Here is a 21,887-nt window from a genome sequence, read left to right as displayed (position 1 = left end):
TCTCTCTCTATATATACGTATATATATCATCTAAGCTACTAAAACAGGTGCTTCCAGAAATCATAGATCCTCTTCTGAATATTATTAATTCATCATTGTCATTAGAAAGAAATACAAGAAAAGGTATTATCCTCACAACTATGTTCTTTCTTAGAGAAAAATGGTATCTGTGAGGATTTCCAATCAGGATTTAGACTGTATCATAGTACTGAGAATGCTCTCATCAAAGTTACAAATGAGAGCAGTTACAAATGAGAGCTCTTATCATGCGATTGTGGTTGTATCTCTCTATTAGTGCTACTGGATCTTAGTGCTGGATTTTACACTATAAACCACAACATTCTTTTGAATAGACTAGAAAAGCATGTTGGCGTTAGTGGAATTGCATTGGCATGGTTAAAATCTTACTTATTGGACTGTCATCAGTTCGTAGCAGTGAATGAAGAGGTATCATACCGATCACAAGAGCAGTATAGAGTACCTCAAGGCTCAGTACTAGGACCGTTGCTTTTCACGCTTTACATGTTACCCTTGGGAGATATCATCAGGAAACATGGTGTTAGCTTTCACTGTTATGCTGATGATACTCCGCTCTATATATTTCTTTGTGGCCAGACGAAACCAAAATTTGCAAAACTAACGGAATGCGTAGCTGATATAAAAAACTGGATGACTAGTGATCTCCTACTGCTAAATTTTGAAAAAAGAGGTGTTAATTATTGGACCAAAAGCCTCTGCATGTAACAATCTAGAACAATGTCTAACACTTGATGGCTGCTCTGTCAAATCTTTGTCATCAGTTAGAAACCTAGGTGTGTTATTTTTGATAGCAATCTTTCCTTTGAAATTCATGTTTCTAGAATTTGTAAAGCTGCATTTTTCCCATCTTAAAAATATATCTAAATTACGACCAACGCTCGTAATGTCAAATGCAGAAATGTTAATTCATGCGTTCATGACCTCTAGGTTAGATTGTTGTAATGCTTTATTGGGTGGTTGCTTTTCGCGCCTAATAAACAAACTCCAGCTGGTCCAAAATGCAGACGCAAGAGTTCCCTTCCGAGGGAATTTCAAACTGCGTCCTCTAGAGGTTGCTATGGGGAATGCCTTCAGCGTGACCAGTGTCTGAAGCATACATCTAAACACAACAATAACATTGGCCGGCGACAGCCTGTGACGTCATCACCCGGTGCGACCACAGTATAAAAGGGCGCCGGGAGAACACGACATCCTCTTGTTCGTTTGTTTGAAGCCTGCATTTCCGGTAAGAACAAATTATTCTTCTTTACCATGGCGAGCACTAGTAAGGCGTTTAAGAAGTGTGTGGTTCTGTGTCCTTGTTATTTGACACCTGATATTGCAATGTCCTTGAGGGGGCAGTTTCCTATGAAAAAGCTCCGCTCTCGTTTGTCTCTCTTTTCGCGCTCATCAGTCACGGATGAGAGTGAGCTGCTGATCCAGCGGCTAGTGCTCTGCTGGCTACAAGCCAGGATGAGCAGGAGATGTCAGATGAGGACGAAGAAGTCGAGACGGACTCCTCCCAATCCTCCTGCCCCGTGTATGATGAGCTGCTTGAGGTAATGGCTGTGGAGATCGAGAAGCTGTTATGCTGATGATACTCCGCTCTATATATTTCTTTGTGGCCAGACGAAACCAAAATTTGCAAAACTAACGGAATGCGTAGCGGATATAAAAAACTGGATGACTAGTGATCTCCTACTGCTAAATTTTGAAAAAAGAGGTGTTAATTATTGGACCAAAAGCCTCTGCATGTAACAATCTAGAACAATGTCTAACACTTGATGGCTGCTCTGTCAAATCTTTGTCATCAGTTAGAAACCTAGGTGTGTTATTTTTGATAGCAATCTTTCCTTTGAAATTCATGTTTCTAGCATTTGTAAAGCTGCATTTTTCCCATCTTAAAAATATATCTAAATTACGACCTACGCTCGTAATGTCAAATGCAGAAATGTTAATTCATGCGTTCATGACCTCTAGGTTAGATTGTTGTAATGCTTTATTGGGTGGTTGCTCTTCGCGCCTAATAAACAAACTCCAGCTGGTCCAAAATGCAGAACTCTTAAGGCTCCCTCCCTGCTGTCCAAACCCCTTCAGGATACATCTCGTTTGAATTGGCACGGCATATGCGTCAGCAGGTCAGGCTGCAGCCTCGTTGCATACCATGGGTGTGCTTCATGCTTATCAGGCTGATCTGCTGAAAGACCTGGATAAAGATCAGGGTCTTTCCCCTGATGAGGTGAGTTGCGTCGTACCACAGATCTTGCTCTCCGTGCCACTAAGCAGGCCGACACTGCCGACACAGATCCATGGTGGTTACAGAGAGACATCTGTGGGTGAATCTGGCGGATATCGGGTCGAAGGAGAAGGACTTTCTTCTTGGTGCGCTAGTTTCCCCTTTTGAGCTTTTCAGCACTTCCGTCGAGATGGTGGTCGAGAAGTTTAAGGAGGCCAAGACGTGCTCGGCTGCCTTTAAATCCTTCATTCCATGAAGGTCCAGGTCTGAGCCCGAACAAGAAAGGGGTCCTGGCCCGTCTCAATCTAAGGATCAAAGGTGGGCTCAGAAGACTAGTTTTGCGACTCAAGCCCCTCCCCCGCCTGTGCATTCAGTGGGGACATAATTACGGATTCTAATGACTTATACTGTCTTTTTACGCGTTGCGTTGCATAAAAAGTCTGCATTTGTGATCAGAGAAATGACAAACAACAAGTGCTACTCTACACTGCTCAAAACTGGTGTTTGAATCATCAGTGGCAAATCCTTTAAGCATGAAAATGTATTTACAGTCTGTGAGTCAGACTCTTTGTAGTCTACTCTCCCAGGATCAGGAAACAGTCCTCCATAAACTGTTTGGTTACCAATATTGTTCCAAATATATTCTTTTGTGTTCAACAGCATGAAGGAATCTCATACAGGTTTAGAACATCAACAGAATTTTCATTTTTGGTGAACTATAATGCAGCCTAATATAGCTGCTGTTACCATTTGTGTCAATAATGTAAATCAAACATCGGAAATAAAATCACTTACTGTCCTTGACTGAATCACTTCTGTAAAATAAATAAGAATGAATGTATAATTGAATTTATACAGTGAAGACTATTCAGTCTATTTGCACATTTTCTTTATGCAATGTATGTATTATTCAGTGCTTTAAGTTTTTCAAGTAGGCCGTTTTTTATGATCTTTGTTCTGTTGTAGCCTAATTTTTGACTGTTTACTTGTCTTCAGTAAGCTTATTTTTACTTAGGCTAGTATTCTTTTTTATTGATATTGAAAATGGTAACACAAATTATGAAATTTCAGTGCATCAAGAATTTTTATATGGTATAAAAATCCTATTTAAAGCTTTATATATATATAGGGTACAACAGGGCTAAAGGTGTCCTGGGGTAAAAGGCGCCTTTGATATTATTTTCCTCTAAACCACTAGATGGCACAAAAACATGGCGTAGCACTTTCCAAAACATCCGTTTTTCAAGATGCACCTGTATATCTGTCTGATCCTTGACACGATCGCACGCAGCAGTGCAAAGATGATTCTGTGTTTACTTGATCTAATATTTTATGTTTTAAAAAATGTAGATTTAAGTAGCAAATGAGAAACGCTAAAATGAATGCATACATCTTGAGAGAAAAGTCTTCTTCATGATTTTCAGTTTTGTTTTAGATAAAGCAACAGTTTTTAAATAACGAAAGAATATGTAAAAGTATGGTATTTTAGCCCCCTGCTGTTGGGGCTAAATGTGCACAGTAATTAACATGATAATTAATAGATGACGGACTTTTCCATTTGTTGACATGACATGGTTCGAGTCAGATGGTAAATATCACATATTATGTTGGGTGTCCATATTAGAGATAATCACCATGTTTAGAAAGAAACCATCATATTTAAAAACATGATATTAATCATATCATATAATAAAATATAATTTGCTGATACTACTGTAAATATATATTCAATTATTATTGGATCTCCTTCAATACTTTCAGAATCTTTACTTAGTAAAATGATTTTGTTTCTGTATTTTAAAATATATTTTTTTATATTATAACACATTTTAATGACAGCATGCTTATTGGAAAAAAAATGTATACTTTTATTTTTCAAAATAAGCAGAAAATAGTACAAACTTTGCTAAAGTGATTGTTTTGAACAAGTATTAACTTAGACATTATTTTAGCTGAAGTATTTGTATAAATACCGTGTGCCTTTTACCCCGTGTGTGGGGTAAAAGGCCCCTCTTGCCACCTCATACATTTATACGATTTTTAAATAAAATAAACAACTTGAAGGATTTATTTTCACACAAAATCTATTGCTCCATTAATTTTCAATATTATTATATATATATTTTTTTTTCATTTCTTCTCTAAGGTGGGCCTTTAGCCCTGTTGTACCCTGTATATATGCGCCCAGTGCGGTCTTAATGCGGCCCTGAGGATTTATTTTCACACAAAATCTATTGCTCCATTAATTTTCAATATTATTATATATATATATTTTTTTCATTTCTTCTCTAAGGTGGGCCTTTAGCCCTGTTGTACCCTGTATATATGCGCCCAGTGCGGTCTTAATGCGGCCCTGATCGTGACATAGACATGTGGGGGGGCGTGTTAGAACGAGCCGTTTTAGGTAGGTGTGACTGACTCTTAACTTTTATAAAGAATATCTCTTTGGATTTGAGACTTTAGTCTTTGCAACTTTACAGATCTTCTTTATGCACCAAGAGCTTGTAACACTCCAAAGAGAAAGGAAAACTTGAAATTGCATCATATGACCCATTTAAACACTGTATACATTTTAAAATATTGCTGATTACTTATAAAGCCCTGAATAGTTTAGCTCCTCAGCATTTGAGCAAGAAACTGCCAAAACTCTGGCCATTTGATAATGACTAGGATATCAAAATCAACTGCAGGCGGCAGATCATTTCCTAATTAGCGCACAAACTCTGGGACAATCTGCCTAGCGTTATTCGGGAGGCAGACACACTCTGTCAGTTTTTCACAGACACTATTTGAAGAGAACCGAACTGAGTGAACTTTAAGTGAAAATGTACTTTTTACTATTGTGCTCTTGCATTATCTACATGAAATGTCATAACTCGACTCTCCTGTGAACATGCGTACAGAAGTTAAGGAAGCCAGTGACAATAATTTACAAAGTTTTAAATATGGATATTTTTCTTACAAAACCCCATCAATCCGCTTCAGAAGGCATTCATTAACCCACTGTAGTTGTATGGATTACTTTTATGATGGATGGATGAGCTTTTTGGAGCTTCAAAAACTCGGGCACCATTCAGCTGCCATTTCAAAGCTGGGAAGAGCCAGGATATTATCTAATATAACTCCAGTTGTGTTTGTCTGAAAAATAAAGGCATATACACCTAGGATGGCTTGAGGGTGTACAATTTCCTATTCCTTTAAGAGTTGAGGAATAAAGGTTCATATATCACACCTGATATATGAGCGAATCGCTCTTTGATTTCTTGTTGATGTCAGCGCCCAGCAGGATGAGACACTCTGCCATGTCCACGTCACCGTCCTCACACGCTCTCTCCAACAGGGCATACATGATCTCACTGTCCACCACCATCTTAGACAGGCACAGGCAACTCACTGCCTGCAACTGAACCGGAACATGAAGGATTTATCAGGAGATCTTGCATTTTTGACAGAACTTTGGTTTCATTTTCTTACTGGATCTCTGCGCTGGTCTGCCATATTTTCCCGGAGGATCTGGAAGATGTCTTTCTCGAAGTCTTCTTTTTGCAGCCATGCTGCGGCACTAGAGCAGGTGTCCAATAACTTCCACACCACCTGGAAACCCTAACGACCAAAACGCACACTGTTAGGAACAAAATATCAAAAACAGCCACCCTTTCGGTTTTGAAATGGTAATAACTGTAGTGAGCTACCTTTAGAAGCATGACTGTGTCCTCATTGTGTTGACGTACTGAGCTGACCAAAACTGATGCCAGTACAGGCACCATCATACGAGAGAGCTTCTTCTTAGAGATGAGGTGAAACAGAAGACTAAGACCCCAGTAGTGAACATCTGCAAAGGGTGATGACTTTCAGTTAATATACAGTTGCGCACAATTGTTTACATACCCAATAGTGAGCAGTGCATTAAACGTCATCACACAATATGCGAGACAAGAGCACAACGGTCAAACATGTCCGTTTACCTCATGTTTATATAGAAAATCAATGGAAAAGCAGCATAGTGGAACGCAAAAATGTGTTCTGTGTGAATGCCTGAACAGTGGTTGGTTTTTGTCCAGAATAAGCAGCAACGTGGACCAGACCTTATGTCGACATTCAAAATTAAGTCTTCAGTCATGGTAAGGTAAATGGACTCACCACGCTCACGTGGAAACATCTGCAGCGTATGAAGAACCGTATCTATCGCTCCCTGCTGGCACATGAGGTCAACCGCTCCAGAACTGTCAGCTAGTGCTGAGAGTACACCAAGTCCACACTCTTGAATCTCCTCACTACTGATAAACTAAACACACATATCAAATGAAACACACCACATTTACAGAACTTACATTTTAAATTAAAACCACCTGATTAAAGTCCAATTCCTACAAGGAGTATGACAGGTCCAATTTAAGTTGAAGTCTATATAGACAGCATTTCAGGCAAAATGTTGACTACCCCTGACAATTATTTTCACTCATCCTTTATTTGTTTAGTTATGCAAAAATATACCGTTTACAGTAATGAAATCGCCACGATGTCTATGGGGAGAGATATTTGAGAGGGTTTAACAGCAGTTATTATATTAAAGAAATAGCTCACCTCCAAACAATAAAAATTCTGTCATCAGTTATGGTACTCCATAAGACATTCATTCATTTCGTTCATCAACATATATATATTTTTTTTTCTGTCCCTTAATTTAAAGTCTTATCCACCAAAACTTTCATGCTTCAAAAGGTTTTTAAAGACACAGTAAAAAAATAGGCCATAAACAGCAGTTTAACCATACTTCACACACAAGAACAAACTTCACTAGTGGGACAAGAAAGCATACAGTATTTGAGCTTCCGTTTACCATATTTGATGTGCTCTATATATGCGTGCTGATCAATGTTTAAGTGTATAAAAGCCTAAATTAAATCGGGTTATCATATAAATCATTGTGTCCCTTCAGAAGACTTAGATTTAATCGCTCAACTCAAACAGTTATCTTTTGAAAGCCTTTGTGAACTTTCTGAAGCATTGAAGTTTTGGTGGAATGGACCTTCAGTGGAGTGAAAGAAATCTCTTAGGTTTCGTTACACATATCTTCATTTGTGTTTTGAAGATAAACGAAAGTCTTCAAATAGGTGTGCAACAACAAGAGAGTGAGTAAACGCTGGCAGAATTTTCATTTTTGGTGGACTATCCCTTTAATTCTTATGCATTTTGAGCTGTAAAGATGCTTAAATCGTAATTTTTGTGGTGATACACTCGTTGTCCCTGCATATTAAGCTGAGATAAATAAACATAGAAACGTCTAACAAAAATTACACACTTCAGCTTTAAAGGGCACCTATAACACAAAATTCACAACATCCCTATTATGATAAAAATCTGCCCACTTCTTCTTTTTTTAAAATTCCCATAACTCATAAGCAGCGCCTCAGAACAAGCCATTCACAGAAACCGTAAAATGCCCGCTCACGACTGTTGACGGACACTGCTGTATTAGCAAAGACCCTGCCCTGAATGAGCCATGTATAAACATGCATTTTCTTTCCCAGCTGTTTACCTTCACGGACATAACTGTTTTTGTAACTTATGTGTGTTTTCAACATAAACTTGTGTGTATTTGACGGTTTAAGTGCAATAAGACATTAAAGAGAGCTTAGTTTAGGACTCACATGTCACGTGACAGCCGCTTTCTGTGCGTTCGCTTCGAAAACCATGATTTCAGTGCGATGGACATGATAATCAAAGCCAAATTCATTATTTATTTTGAGTATTTTGAGCTGAAACTTCACAGACACATTCTGGGGACACCAGAGACTTATATTACATCTTGTAAAAAGGGGCATAATAGGTGCCCTTTGGGCACAAGACTTCATGCATTATCATGCATGTTGAATTACAGAACTATTTTAGCTAGTAAGAAACGAAGCATTTACCCTATTAAGTGCCTCTAGATAGACAGTGTGAGCTCCCTCAAGTACACACTGGTTCTTCAGCACCCGCAGGGACACGTCCACCATCTCAGGATCCGCCACTGAGGTGCCATGTTCTCTTAAACTCCTGTCTGTACACACAAGAAAACAAAGAGTCAGACATTACGTATGTAGGCATTGTAGTTCACCCAGTCATCATTTAGTCATGAATTTGGAACAATATGAGGGTGAGTCATTTTTTTTAACCTATTCCATCAATGAACTAAAAACACAATGCTTGCAGATCCATTCCAACAAAACAAGATACACAGGAAGAAGACAAACATTCTACCTGGGCTGAGAAGAACTAAACTCGCTCTGAGACCCTCCAGCTGAACTTCAGGAACGAAGTTATGTGTTTTCAGAGCAGTCGGGATCTGACCGAGAATCAGGGTCGCGTCATCTAGACTGGCCCTCCTGGAGTGAAATAAAATGATGATTTCAGTTGTGTTTTTGTCTGTTATACCTCCCATAAATGATCAGATGTGGGAGTTGTGTGTGCTTACGCTCCCTGGAAGAGTGTGTGAAGCAGTTTGCAGGCACTTTCACACACAGCGCTGGAGCTCTCGTGTTTCCGCATCAGATGCACAAGGTTGACATGAATGCCATGTGACAGCAGCAGAGCCCTCATCCTGCCTGAAGCACGAAAACACAAACTGATCGTTTTCTGAGACACATCCCTACTTTGCAAAAAATGACTTTCTTATTTAATATTGTTGTGTTGTTTTCTAGTACAAATATCTGCTCATTCTTGAATTTACTTGAGAAGCAAAATGATATTAAGTCTCGACTCCTGAAAAAATATTATTAACATTATAAAAAATATATATTATTATTAAGTCATTTTGCTTCTCAAGTACATTTATTTTGATTCAAGAATGTTTAGATACGTGTACTAGAAAACAACACAAAAATTTAATATTTTTTTGCAGTGTAGTGCAAAAGTAGAATAGAATTAGAATTAGATTAGAATAGGTAAGTGCTAGTATTATATGGTTGAAGTGCACTGCTGAATGCACCAACAAGTATTTTGGTAGACTAAAATATACTTAACTGAATTGATAAAGTTGCAATTTTGTACATTTAAAATATATTACCTAATTGTACATGTGCTTTAATACGTTAGTCAACATATCAAAATAAGTGTAGGCTACTTTTTTTTAAAGCTTGACAAAAGATTATTAAAACATAATTATTGCAAATGTAGTTTACAAACTTATTTGACATTTCAAACACAGTCTCTCTGTATATATATCTATGACTGACGAAGAAATGAGCTTACTGTGGTGCTGTATTAGTGTGCGTAGTGTACAGGAAGCAGCTTGGAAAACCTCCACACTGGATGAATGCAAAAGCATGGCAGCCATGATGACAGAATGAAGAGGAGGCCTGTGGGACAGAAACAAACCAAATATTCGTAGGTATGACATAATATATCATTGAAATATTCAGTGTTCAGCAGTTTTAACTGCGCTAGTGTGCAGAGTTTAGCCAATCATAACAGAAGTCGTTTATTTATTTCAATAATATTGCTAATTATGAGAGGACTTTCGGACAAAATATAGCACAGAATATGAAGCTAACCTTCCTTCCAGTTCCACACGGTTGAATGAGTGGTAATGTAGCAGCAAGCTGTTTAAAGCCCAACATGCAGCTTCCTGATTGGACGATGGGAGAGAAAGTTATTCACTATAATAAAAGCAAAAGAACGAGATGATAAGATCTTTTCCGTATTGCAGGCTAAAACACGTCATGTGTCACCTGCACTGCAGCATCGTCAGCATGTCTCTCTAAAGCAGTATAACAGGCCTCTCTCCAGAGAAGCATCTCCTCTCCTCGAGTGGCTTCTTTCTGTTTCGCCTCGTCCTCCTCGTTCCACTCTTTGTCCAGCCCTTCATTCTGTACAATACACTCCGCTGAGAAACAACAACACAAACATTAGTACTGTATGGAGCCCCAAAAAAAGAAAAAAAACACGAGTGCCACAAATCACGATTGTGAAATAGGTTATTTATAATACAGTGGCAGAAAACTAATTAAATAAATACAAATCTCTTATTCTCATCAAGGCTGCATTTATCTCATGATAAAAACTGTAAAATGATAATAAAAAAATATCATATTTTAAAATAATTCATTTCTATTGTAACATATTTAAAAATGCAGTTTATTCCTAAATGCAAAAGCATGGCAGCCATGATGACAGAATGAAGAGGAGGCCTGTGGGACAGAAACAAACCAAATATTCGTAGGTATGACATAATATATCATTGAAATATTCAGTGTTCAGCAGTTTTAACTGCGCTAGTGTGCAGAGGTTAGCCAATCATAACAGAAGTCGTTTATTTATTTCAATAATATTGCTAATTATGAGAGGACCTTCGGACAAAATATAGCACAGAATCTGAAGCTAACCTTCCTTGAGCTGAAACTTCACAGACACATTCTGGGGACACCAGAGACTTATATTACATCTTGTAAAAAGGGGCATAATAGGTGCCCTTTGGGCACAAGACTTCATGCATTATCATGCATGTTGAATTACAGAACTATTTTAGCTAGTAAGAAACGAAGCATTTACCCTATTAAGTGCCTCTAGATAGACAGTGTGAGCTCCCTCAAGTACACACTGGTTCTTCAGCACCCGCAGGGACACGTCCACCATCTCAGGATCCGCCACTGAGGTGCCATGTTCTCTTAAACTCCTGTCTGTACACACAAGAAAACAAAGAGTCAGACATTACGTATGTAGGCATTGTAGTTCACCCAGTCATCATTTAGTCATGAATTTGGAACAATATGAGGGTGAGTCATTTTTTTTAACCTATTCCATCAATGAACTAAAAACACAATGCTTGCAGATCCATTCCAACAAAACAAGATACACAGGAAGAAGACAAACATTCTACCTGGGCTGAGAAGAACTAAACTCGCTCTGAGACCCTCCAGCTGAACTTCAGGAACGAAGTTATGTGTTTTCAGAGCAGTCGGGATCTGACCGAGAATCAGGGTCGCGTCATCTAGACTGGCCCTCCTGGAGTGAAATAAAATGATGATTTCAGTTGTGTTTTTGTCTGTTATACCTCCCATAAATGATCAGATGTGGGAGTTGTGTGTGCTTACGCTCCCTGGAAGAGTGTGTGAAGCAGTTTGCAGGCACTTTCACACACAGCGCTGGAGCTCTCGTGTTTCCGCATCAGATGCACAAGGTTGACATGAATGCCATGTGACAGCAGCAGAGCCCTCATCCTGCCTGAAGCACGAAAACACAAACTGATCGTTTTCTGAGACACATCCCTACTTTGCAAAAAATGACTTTCTTATTTAATATTGTTGTGTTGTTTTCTAGTACAAATATCTGCTCATTCTTGAATTTACTTGAGAAGCAAAATGATATTAAGTCTCGACTCCTGAAAAAATATTATTAACATTATAAAAAATATATATTATTATTAAGTCATTTTGCTTCTCAAGTACATTTATTTTGATTCAAGAATGTTTAGATACGTGTACTAGAAAACAACACAAAAATTTAATATTTTTTTGCAGTGTAGTGCAAAAGTAGAATAGAATTAGAATTAGATTAGAATAGGTAAGTGCTAGTATTATATGGTTGAAGTGCACTGCTGAATGCACCAACAAGTATTTTGGTAGACTAAAATATACTTAACTGAATTGATAAAGTTGCAATTTTGTACATTTAAAATATATTACCTAATTGTACATGTGCTTTAATACGTTAGTCAACATATCAAAATAAGTGTAGGCTACTTTTTTTTAAAGCTTGACAAAAGATTATTAAAACATAATTATTGCAAATGTAGTTTACAAACTTATTTGACATTTCAAACACAGTCTCTCTGTATATATATCTATGACTGACGAAGAAATGAGCTTACTGTGGTGCTGTATTAGTGTGCGTAGTGTACAGGAAGCAGCTTGGAAAACCTCCACACTGGATGAATGCAAAAGCATGGCAGCCATGATGACAGAATGAAGAGGAGGCCTGTGGGACAGAAACAAACCAAATATTCGTAGGTATGACATAATATATCATTGAAATATTCAGTGTTCAGCAGTTTTAACTGCGCTAGTGTGCAGAGGTTAGCCAATCATAACAGAAGTCGTTTATTTATTTCAATAATATTGCTAATTATGAGAGGACCTTCGGACAAAATATAGCACAGAATATGAAGCTAACCTTCCTTCCAGTTCCACACGGTTGAATGAGTGGTAATGTAGCAGCAAGCTGTTTAAAGCCCAACATGCAGCTTCCTGATTGGACGATGGGAGAGAAAGTTATTCACTATAATAAAAGCAAAAGAACGAGATGATAAGATCTTTTCCGTATTGCAGGCTAAAACACGTCATGTGTCACCTGCACTGCAGCATCGTCAGCATGTCTCTCTAAAGCAGTATAACAGGCCTCTCTCCAGAGAAGCATCTCCTCTCCTCGAGTGGCTTCTTTCTGTTTCGCCTCGTCCTCCTCGTTCCACTCTTTGTCCAGCCCTTCATTCTGTACAATACACTCCGCTGAGAAACAACAACACAAACATTAGTACTGTATGGAGCCCCAAAAAAAGAAAAAAAACATGAGTGCCACAAATCACGATTGTGAAATAGGTTATTTATAATACAGTGGCGGAAAACTAATTAAATAAATACAAATCTCTTATTCTCATCAAGGCTGCATTTATCTCATGATAAAAACTGTAAAATGATAATAAAAAAATATCATATTTTAAAATAATTCATTTCTATTGTAACATATTTAAAAATGCAGTTTATTCCTATGATGTGCAGCTGTATTTTCAGCATCATTACTCTAGTCTTCAGTGTCACATGATCTTCAGAAATAATTTGAATATGCTGATTAGGTGCTCAATTATTATTGACGCTCGGTTCTTATTATTATCAATGCTGAAAACAGTTTTTTGATGCTCAGTATATTTGAGGAAACGGTGTTACCTTAGAACGAGATGATAAGATCTTTTCCGTATTGCAGGCTAAAACACGTCATGTGTCACCTGCACTGCAGCATCGTCAGCATGTCTCTCTAAAGCAGTATAACAGGCCTCTCTCCAGATAAGCATCTCCTCTCCTCGAGTGGCTTCTTTCTGTTTCGCCTCGTCCTCCTCGTTCCACTCTTTGTCCAGCCCTTCATTCTGTACAATACACTCCGCTGAGAAACAACAACACAAACATTAGTACTGTATGGAGCCCCAAAAAAAGAAAAAAAACATGAGTGCCACAAATCACGATTGTGAAATAGGTTATTTATAATACAGTGGCGGAAAACTAATTAAATAAATACAAATCTCTTATTCTCATCAAGGCTGCATTTATCTCATGATAAAAACTGTAAAATGATAATAAAAAAATATCATATTTTAAAATAATTCATTTCTATTGTAACATATTTAAAAATGCAGATTATTCCTATGATGCGCAGCTGTATTTTCAGCATCATTACTCTAGTCTTCAGTGTCACATGATCTTCAGAAATCATTTGAATATGCTGATTAGGTGCTCAATTATTATTGACGCTCGGTTCTTATTATTATCAATGCTGAAAACTGTTTTTTGATGCTCAGTATATTTGAGGAAACGGTGTTACCTATTATAGGATTTTTTTGATTAATAAAAAGTTTAAAAGTACAGCATTAATTTTAAAGAGATTTTTTATAACATTATAAATGTCTTTACTGGGACTTTTGATCAATTTAATGCATCCTTACGAAATAAAAGTATTATTTTCTTCTTCTTTTTTTAATCTGACCCCAAACTTTTGAATGGCAGTTTACCAAAATAATATTATTTCGTAATAATCAGAAAAAATTATTGAGCACCAAATCAGCATATTAGAATGATTTTTGAAGATTATGTGACACTGAAGCCTGGAGTAATGATGCTGGAAATTCAGCTTTGATCACAGGAATAAATTACAGTTTAAAAACTGACATAAAATTGTAATAATATTTCACAATACTACTGTTTACTGTATTTTTTATCAAATGAATGCAGCCTTGGTGAACTACTCTGAAGAATGCGTCCAGCCTTTTGGCCTTCTGAGGACGTCAAACTGGACGTGGACTGCTTACTTAAAGTGTCCAGCTGGCTCTGTCAGTCATGTCCATTTTATGACGAATAACAATCATAAAAAAATTGCACTCCACCTTAAATATGGGCTCTAAGGGATCCAGTGGAGAGCCAGGTTCTCATCTTATACTGTACTATCTTGTTCATTTTCGTGTCCATATTGACTCACCGAGCGCGCTCAGGCAGGAAAGGGCAGTGGTCTGCACTGTGGCATTCTCAGGATAAGAGACACATGCTTTCACCGCCACCTTGTGGACACCATTCAGCACCAGTATGTTATAGTAGCTCTCTGTTGAATGCCAACAGACATAACATAACTCCAAAAATAAACCACTTTCTAAAAGTTCTGAGAACAACATCGTTTCATGATGACCTTTGACCTGGGCTCACCTGATGTGAATTTCAGTAACAAACGGCATCCAGTCTCCTGTATAGCCTCCGAGTCGAGCCACATGTCCATGGCCTGACACAGCAGACTGTAGCATTTAATGGGTTTGGACATCAGAATCTCAATATTGCTGGCTAGACTCAAGAAAGAGAAGCTTATTTAATACAGCTTGTAATAATATAGTTTAATAGTATAATTTAATATATTTTTTAATTCCAAGTATATGGAAGTGCAATAATGCCATATGTCTTTGAAACAAAAAAGCACGTTGAATGGCACTAACTGGAAAAAGAATGAATTGCATTAACAGTGCTTGCATTTTAATGCCTTGTATTTCCAGGGCTTGCATTTTTAGGTCCTGAAATCTAACATAGTTGTTTATTTAAGCTGTGAATATTTCAATTCAAAATATTTCACACACATTCTCATAATTAAAAATTCAATAATTCATATTCACGATGTATAATATTCGACAGGCAAATTTCGGGTCCATTTTATTTCACTTTCCAAATTCGCTTCCACAAATTCAGTGGTTAAAATTCGGCAGAAAATTCGCCATTGCACATCCGGGATCTACAGGAACAGCAGTAGAGCACCGATGCATGATCTCCTGCTGCTGTCAGTCGCTCACCAGCAGGTGGCGCAAGCGGCTGTTGTTGAAGACCAAAGCAACAGGTGGATTAAGTCATTCATTTACAAAAACTGATCTGCAGAAATGGAGCAAGCGCCAAGTAGAAGTTTTGATTATCGGGGCCAGTATAAACATGTGGAAAAGCTGATTTTGTGTATGTTTAATTCAACATCTTCGCTGTTTCCCGTAGCATACATGTAAGCAGCGTTCTCTACCACAAAGGAGATTATAATGCTATTTTACCCAACGCTTAAGTACAGAACTAACATTACATCTGAGGAAGACATATATTGCTTTCGGTTGCTTAGTTTCCGTAACTTTGTATCATGGCTTGTGTGACGCTGTGCTGTAATACTGGGGATCCCCTCAAGTAGACATGGGGGCGTGTTAGAACCAGGCATTTTAGGTAGTCGTGGTTGACTCTAAACTTTTATAAAGAATATCTCTTTGGATTTGAGACTTTAGTCTTTGCAACTTCAGGGATCTTATCTATGCACAATCAGCTTGTAACACTCCAAAGAGAAAGGAAAACTTGAAATTGCATCATATGACCCTTGAAACCTTGAGCGTGAAACCTTGAGCGTTCATTCATATTCTACATCTGCTTAACTGTCGATATAGTTCGCATAATCATCAATAAAGTGTATTCTGAGATCTGAGGTCTTATATCACTGTATTAGTTCACTGAGGCGCGTTACGGGTCGTTGGGGAATCCTGGAGTGTGACGTGAGGGGATCCCCAGTATTACAGCACAGCGTCACACAAGCCATGATACAAAGTTACGGAAACTAAGCAACCGAAAGCAATATATGTCTTCCTCAGATGTAATGTTAGTTCTGTACTTAAGCGTTGGGTAAAATAGCATTATAATCTCCTTTGTGGTAGAGAACGCTGCTTACATGTATGCTACGGGAAACAGCGATGTTGAATTAAACATACACAAAATCAGCTTTTCCACATGTTTATACTGGCCACGATAATCAAAACTTCTACTTAGCACTTGCTCCATTACAGTTTTGCAAATGACTTCATCAACAGCAGCTTGCGCCACCTGCTGGTGAGCGACTGACAGCAGCAGGAGATCATGCATCGGTGCTCTACAGCTATTCCTGTGGATCCCGGATGTGCAATGGCGAATTTTCTGCCGAATCATAACCGCTGAATTTGTGGAAGGGAATTTGGAAAGTGAAATAAAATGGACTGAAATTTGCCTGTCGAATATTACACATCGTATTTTTAAACAGATTGAATATTTTGGAAGTGAATTCTGGAAGGTGAATATGAATTACTGAATTTTTAATTATGAGAATGTGTGTGAAAGATTTTGAATTGAAATATTCACAGCTTAAATAAACAACTATGTTAAATTTCAGGACCTAAAAATACAAGCCCTGGAAATACAAGGCATTAAAATGCAAGCACTGTTAATGCAATTCATTATTTTTTCAGTTAGTGCTATTCAACGTGCATATTTGTTTCAAAAACATATGCCATTATTTTACTTTCATACAAGTGTTATTATACCTGGAGCAGCCAGTGGTATGAGGACCCTCAGAGCTTGCAGTACCACATTCTCACTGTCCATGAACCGCCTGAGCACATCCAAAACCACCTCGTGGTCCTTGTTCTCAATGAACTCCACCAGATGAGCATCAGAAACTGACAATCAAGCAGGTTAATAAGACTGGAATTAACGTAAGTGGGGTTTGCTAAGGAAAGCATCACTATTACTAGCGCCCTATGGAATGCATTTTATTTTTCCCAAATTCTGTTGAATTTTTAAGGGCTGTATTTTTGGTTTTCATTTTTTCTGGATTCCATTTGAATGGTTTAATTAAATTTTAATGGTCAAAAACGATGAGTTAATAAAAAATGTTCTTTCTTTTTTTTAACAGAAATTATATTCCGAATTTTTTCTCAATTCTGTGTTGTTTCATTTGATACAGATTTATCAAAAACAGTAGTAATCGAAATAAACCATAAATAAAAACAATTATTTAATCTGAAATCTGAACACTTCCTTTCGTATTTGGTAAACAGAGTTTTACAGTTTAAATTAAAACATGGAAAAAGATTATATAAGCTGCAATATTAGTATTGTTATTATGACTTTGAGAAGTAAATTCGGCTGTCTAACAGAAATAACTTTCTTTTCTAATTTCTTTCAGTTAAAACTGAATTTTTATTTTGGCGGGTTGTAGTGAAGGTCGTTAATTTTCTGTGTGTATTTGGAGAACGTTTAATCAAATGAAAGGGTGTAAAGCTGGTGAAGTGACTCTCAGAGCAGCTCTGGAGATGAAGTTCATGTGTTCATGTCCTCATTTAGTGAAACGGAAGACACTGAAAACACAAGCGTCAAGTGTGCTTGAGTATGTAGTAGACAAAACTGCAATTTGCCATGTTTTTCCACCGCAGAAATCCTAGGGCCCTATATTACTGGGAGGGGACGTCTTCGGTTCACTTAGTTTTGTCGTGGCCACGAGATCATTTTGGGTTGATATGGTCACGCAGGTTCGTTTACGCATTAAACTCGTGGCCACAAGAAATGGATGTCGTTCCCTCAACATAGCATCTCGAGGTCGCGACATAAGGATGTCGTTACCTTGACAAAATGATCTCGTGGCCACAACATCATATCACGGTCCCACGAGTTAATATCTCGTGGCCAAGCCAAAACTAAGTGAACCGAAGACGTCCCCTCCCGGTCACCGTACTCAAAGGAAATTTGTAACAAATCACTGTTACCTGTTTGCAGCAGTAGTTGTAAAGCAGCACATCCCTGTAGCTGAACCTCTTCTTTGTCATTAAATGACCCCATGGCCTCCAGAACCACGGAAAACACATCCACTTCCTCCTCATCTAGAACCTGCATCACAATCTCATCTGACCCACAAAAAAAAATCAGTTTCACTTCAGGAAAGCAGAAAAATGCACCTCAAGAGAAAAGACACATGCTTATCTAACCATAATCATAATTAGGTTTGTGTAAGGGGAATGTGGACTATTCGTAATAAGAAGACTTGAATGTATGAGATGCTTTCTCAATATCCATATTGGTATAATGTACTGTCATTTCTTAACTGATTATGTCATTTGCAGCGCTTATTGCAACAAGTAGTTTATTGCCTCATAAAATATGTTAGGTACACAGTATTGTTTCTTTGTTAACTGGTTTGGTTCAAATTTTTATGAAATAACTTTTTTTGAAATCCCTACAGAGATCAAATGAATTGGAAAAAATGCATTCGGACCCAACGCACCATAATGGTTGTATAATCAGTACATATAAACATTATTTAAAAGCAAGTCTTACCTGACTTCAGTAGGAGAGCCAGAGCTCTCAAGCCCACCATCATCATCCTGGAGTCATTACGATACATTGAAAGCACCTTAAGAATCTGCCTGTGAACAAACACGCAAACACTTGCCTAAACCTGCTGGACATGAATAGCAGCAATTAATTTACTGTATGAATTTCAACAAAAATCAGTTGCAGTATCTCAGACAACATGATGTGTTACAACCAACTTCAGTTGTTTATGGTTATAAAGCTTGGCTTTCAAAACTAAATACAAGTTCAAAAAGTGCTACCTATAGTCGATGTTAAATAGTGTTACCTCTTCCTTCTCTACAGAAGACATTCCAAATTCTATTCAATCTATCAGTTATTAAAGCACCTATAAAAACAAATATTGCATAAAATATGTTAGGTACACAGTATTGTTTCTTTGTTAACTGGTTTGGTTCAAATTTTTATGAAATAACTTTTTTTGAAATCCCTACAGAGATCAAATGAATTGGAAAAAATGCATTCGGACCCAACGCACCATAATGGTTGTATAATCAGTACATATAAACATTATTTAAAAGCAAGTCTTACCTGACTTCAGTAGGAGAGCCAGAGCTCTCAAGCCCACCATCATCATCCTGGAGTCATTACGATACATTGAAAGCACCTTAAGAATCTGCCTGTGAACAAACATGCAAACACTTGCCTAAACCTGCTGGACATGAATAGCAGCAATTAATTTACTGTATGAATTTCAACAAAAATCAGTTGCAGTATCTCAGACAACATGATGTGTTACAACCAACTTCAGTTGTTTATGGTTATAAAGCTTGGCTTTCAAAACTAAATACAAGTTTAAAAAGTGCTACCTATAGTCGATGTTAAATAGTGTTACCTCTTCCTTCTCTACAGAAGACATTCCAAATTCTATTCAATCTATCAGTTATTAAAGCACCTATAAAAACAAATATTGCATCTGAAAAAAATAAACAATTCAAATAATTAAATATTTAGAATGCTTGTTTTCTGTCAACATTTCTAGAAATATCTGTGCCTATCAATTATTAAAAGTTTCAGTCAGTTGTGTTCACACAAACAGCCTGGTTTAGATCCTTTTTTTCAATATTATTTAAACAAAGTACTGCTGCTGTGGAAATGTATACATATTCAGAAAAAGTACTGTTTGGAACTCTGCTGGGAAGGAAACACAGAAATAGGACCTCTTGTAATTTTAATTGAAAACCCCTGCCATATAATACTATGGTATGCCACAGGGTTCGGTCCTGAGCCCTTGTTTCCTTGTACATGCTCCCTTTAGGTGATATGATTAGCTCTACATTCTTCCTCCTCAGAAATTAGTTAGATAACATTGTTTTCAAGCAGAACATTAGGTTCACACATTCATAACTTCGAGACTTGATTTATTACAACACACTTTTGGCTGGATGCATTCATAAATACACTGCACCGCAGCTTCTTTAAAAAGCAGCAGCTAAAGTTCTAACTAGATCTACAAATACTGTATGATCTTATCCGTCACATATTGTCATCAGCACACTGGTTCTCTGTGCAATGTACATTGTTTCTACTAAACTATTTGCAGTGCTAAACACAGCTAAATCCAGTTGCGGATGAAATATATTTTCTTAAATGGCCCCTCTAACTATTTTACTTTTCACTTTTTCTTTATATATATGCCTTTCTTCCACTAACATCTTTTTATTTCTTTATATGCGTTTATATTCTCCATTCCAAAGCTTACAAGCACCTGTCAAACTCAGATCCACCCTTTCCCAGCCCTATCTGCCATTATCGTTGTGCCTGCATCTTTACTATTGCCATTTCACATGGATTTCTATCATATTTAAAATAATATTTATATACAACATATAGTATAATAATAAAACATTAGAATTCAACCAGATTATTAAAACCTGCCAGCAATACCGTGCAGCTAAATTACATGTGCCTATGTGTGTGCATGAATACTTTGCATACATTTGGTTACTTATTTGTTAAATATGTGCCAGCCCAGAATTCCTGAACGAGTATCTGTTCCACCCAAGATTTCTTCTTGGCATACTTTAACATCTAGATGGTTTTTCTAAGGCACTCTTTCTTTAGTATATAATGTGAAAAGTGCTATAGAAATAAACTGAACTGAATTGATTCACAATTTCTTTATAAATGCATGAATCCTCCTAGTCAAACACCTTTAATCTTAACCAGCATATATACAAAAGTTCACTGCACTATATAAACAGGAGCCCATACAAGCTCATAGAAATAGTCCAGACTTACTTGTGCACCTCAGTAAACTCATATTCATCTGGGTTGGCCAGACTATCCAGAGTGTTGGGACAGATCTCCATCAGACGGCACAGCAGAGACCAGCCTACCTGTGATTAAAACGCAAACCTTTAAAGACTTTTCTTAGTGAATAAAGCACTGAAATTACATTTACAGCAGAACAGATCTTACAACGGTAATAAATAAATACATTTTTTAAATAATATAAAATGTTTATACTATTTTGTTATACATATAAATATTATTTTATAATCTGATTTTTATTTTAATAATTTATAACAAATAATTAACATTGATTTCAAAAATGATTTTTAACATCTGAACATGCACTCTTAAAATAAAACCGTGTAATGGCATCTCATGGTATTTTAAAGGTGTTTTTCTATCATTTTGGAGTCTCAGTCCCTATTCATGTTCATTATACGGAAACGAGCAGCATGAACATTCCTCTAAATATCTCTTTTCCGTTCCACAGTATAAAGAAAGTCGTATGGTTTGGAACGACATGAGAGGGCATTTAAATGATGACAGAATGTTATTCAATTTATAGAATTCATTTTGGCCAGCTTTTGAGCATTTGCCAGGAAAACTGTGCAGGCAAAACCTGCTGACTACCTGCTGCACTTTGCTGTTGAAATGCGAGGACAGCACCAGCATCAGAGGCATGTGGACGTCCTGATCGGAAAACAGCTCAACTGCAGGACAAAAGAAAAACACTATCTAAAAATATCCCAGCAGATGTCCCACTGGGAAAGGCACACGGGGGGGACGTCTGAACGTCTGCATAGCTGTCTATGAATATATTAAAGGGGTCATATGATGCGATTTCAAGTTGTCCTTTCTCTTTGGAGTATTACAAGCTGATTGTGCATAGATAAGATCCCTGAAGTTGCAAAGACTAAAGTCTCAAAACCAAAGAGATATTCTTTATCAAAGTTAAGACTCTGCCACGCCCCCCTAAAACG

The 21,887-nt window shown here is 37.3% G+C and overlaps 1 protein-coding gene across 1 annotated transcript in view; it reads right to left on the bottom strand.

The window, feature by feature from the left end:
* Nucleotides 1-21,887, bottom strand: part of LOC107571668 (leucine-rich repeat serine/threonine-protein kinase 2-like) — a 41,907-nt gene that overhangs the window by 17,692 nt on the left and 2,328 nt on the right. Inside the window, exons 2-18 of the mRNA XM_016258001.1 lie at nucleotides 21,538-21,617; nucleotides 20,914-21,011; nucleotides 19,204-19,292; nucleotides 18,069-18,206; nucleotides 16,848-16,982; nucleotides 14,695-14,826; nucleotides 14,474-14,593; nucleotides 13,233-13,387; nucleotides 12,407-12,480; nucleotides 12,105-12,211; nucleotides 11,329-11,458; nucleotides 11,115-11,239; nucleotides 10,787-10,914; nucleotides 6,395-6,539; nucleotides 5,947-6,086; nucleotides 5,729-5,857; nucleotides 5,487-5,657 (exon numbers count right to left, since the gene is read on the bottom strand). Of these exons, the coding sequence (XP_016113487.1) occupies nucleotides 5,487-5,657; nucleotides 5,729-5,857; nucleotides 5,947-6,086; nucleotides 6,395-6,539; nucleotides 10,787-10,914; nucleotides 11,115-11,239; nucleotides 11,329-11,458; nucleotides 12,105-12,211; nucleotides 12,407-12,480; nucleotides 13,233-13,387; nucleotides 14,474-14,593; nucleotides 14,695-14,826; nucleotides 16,848-16,982; nucleotides 18,069-18,206; nucleotides 19,204-19,292; nucleotides 20,914-21,011; nucleotides 21,538-21,617 (2,096 nt within the window). The remainder of the gene's footprint in view (nucleotides 1-5,486; nucleotides 5,658-5,728; nucleotides 5,858-5,946; nucleotides 6,087-6,394; nucleotides 6,540-10,786; nucleotides 10,915-11,114; nucleotides 11,240-11,328; nucleotides 11,459-12,104; nucleotides 12,212-12,406; nucleotides 12,481-13,232; nucleotides 13,388-14,473; nucleotides 14,594-14,694; nucleotides 14,827-16,847; nucleotides 16,983-18,068; nucleotides 18,207-19,203; nucleotides 19,293-20,913; nucleotides 21,012-21,537; nucleotides 21,618-21,887) is intronic.

Source organism: Sinocyclocheilus grahami, unplaced genomic scaffold (assembly GCF_001515645.1).
Source record: "Sinocyclocheilus grahami isolate Dianchi unplaced genomic scaffold, SAMN03320097.WGS_v1.1 scaffold1632.1, whole genome shotgun sequence".
NCBI classification, from domain to species: Eukaryota; Metazoa; Chordata; class Actinopteri; order Cypriniformes; family Cyprinidae; genus Sinocyclocheilus; species Sinocyclocheilus grahami.
The sequence above is the reverse complement of the archived record's forward strand: the minus strand, read 5'-3'. Positions and strand labels throughout refer to the sequence as shown.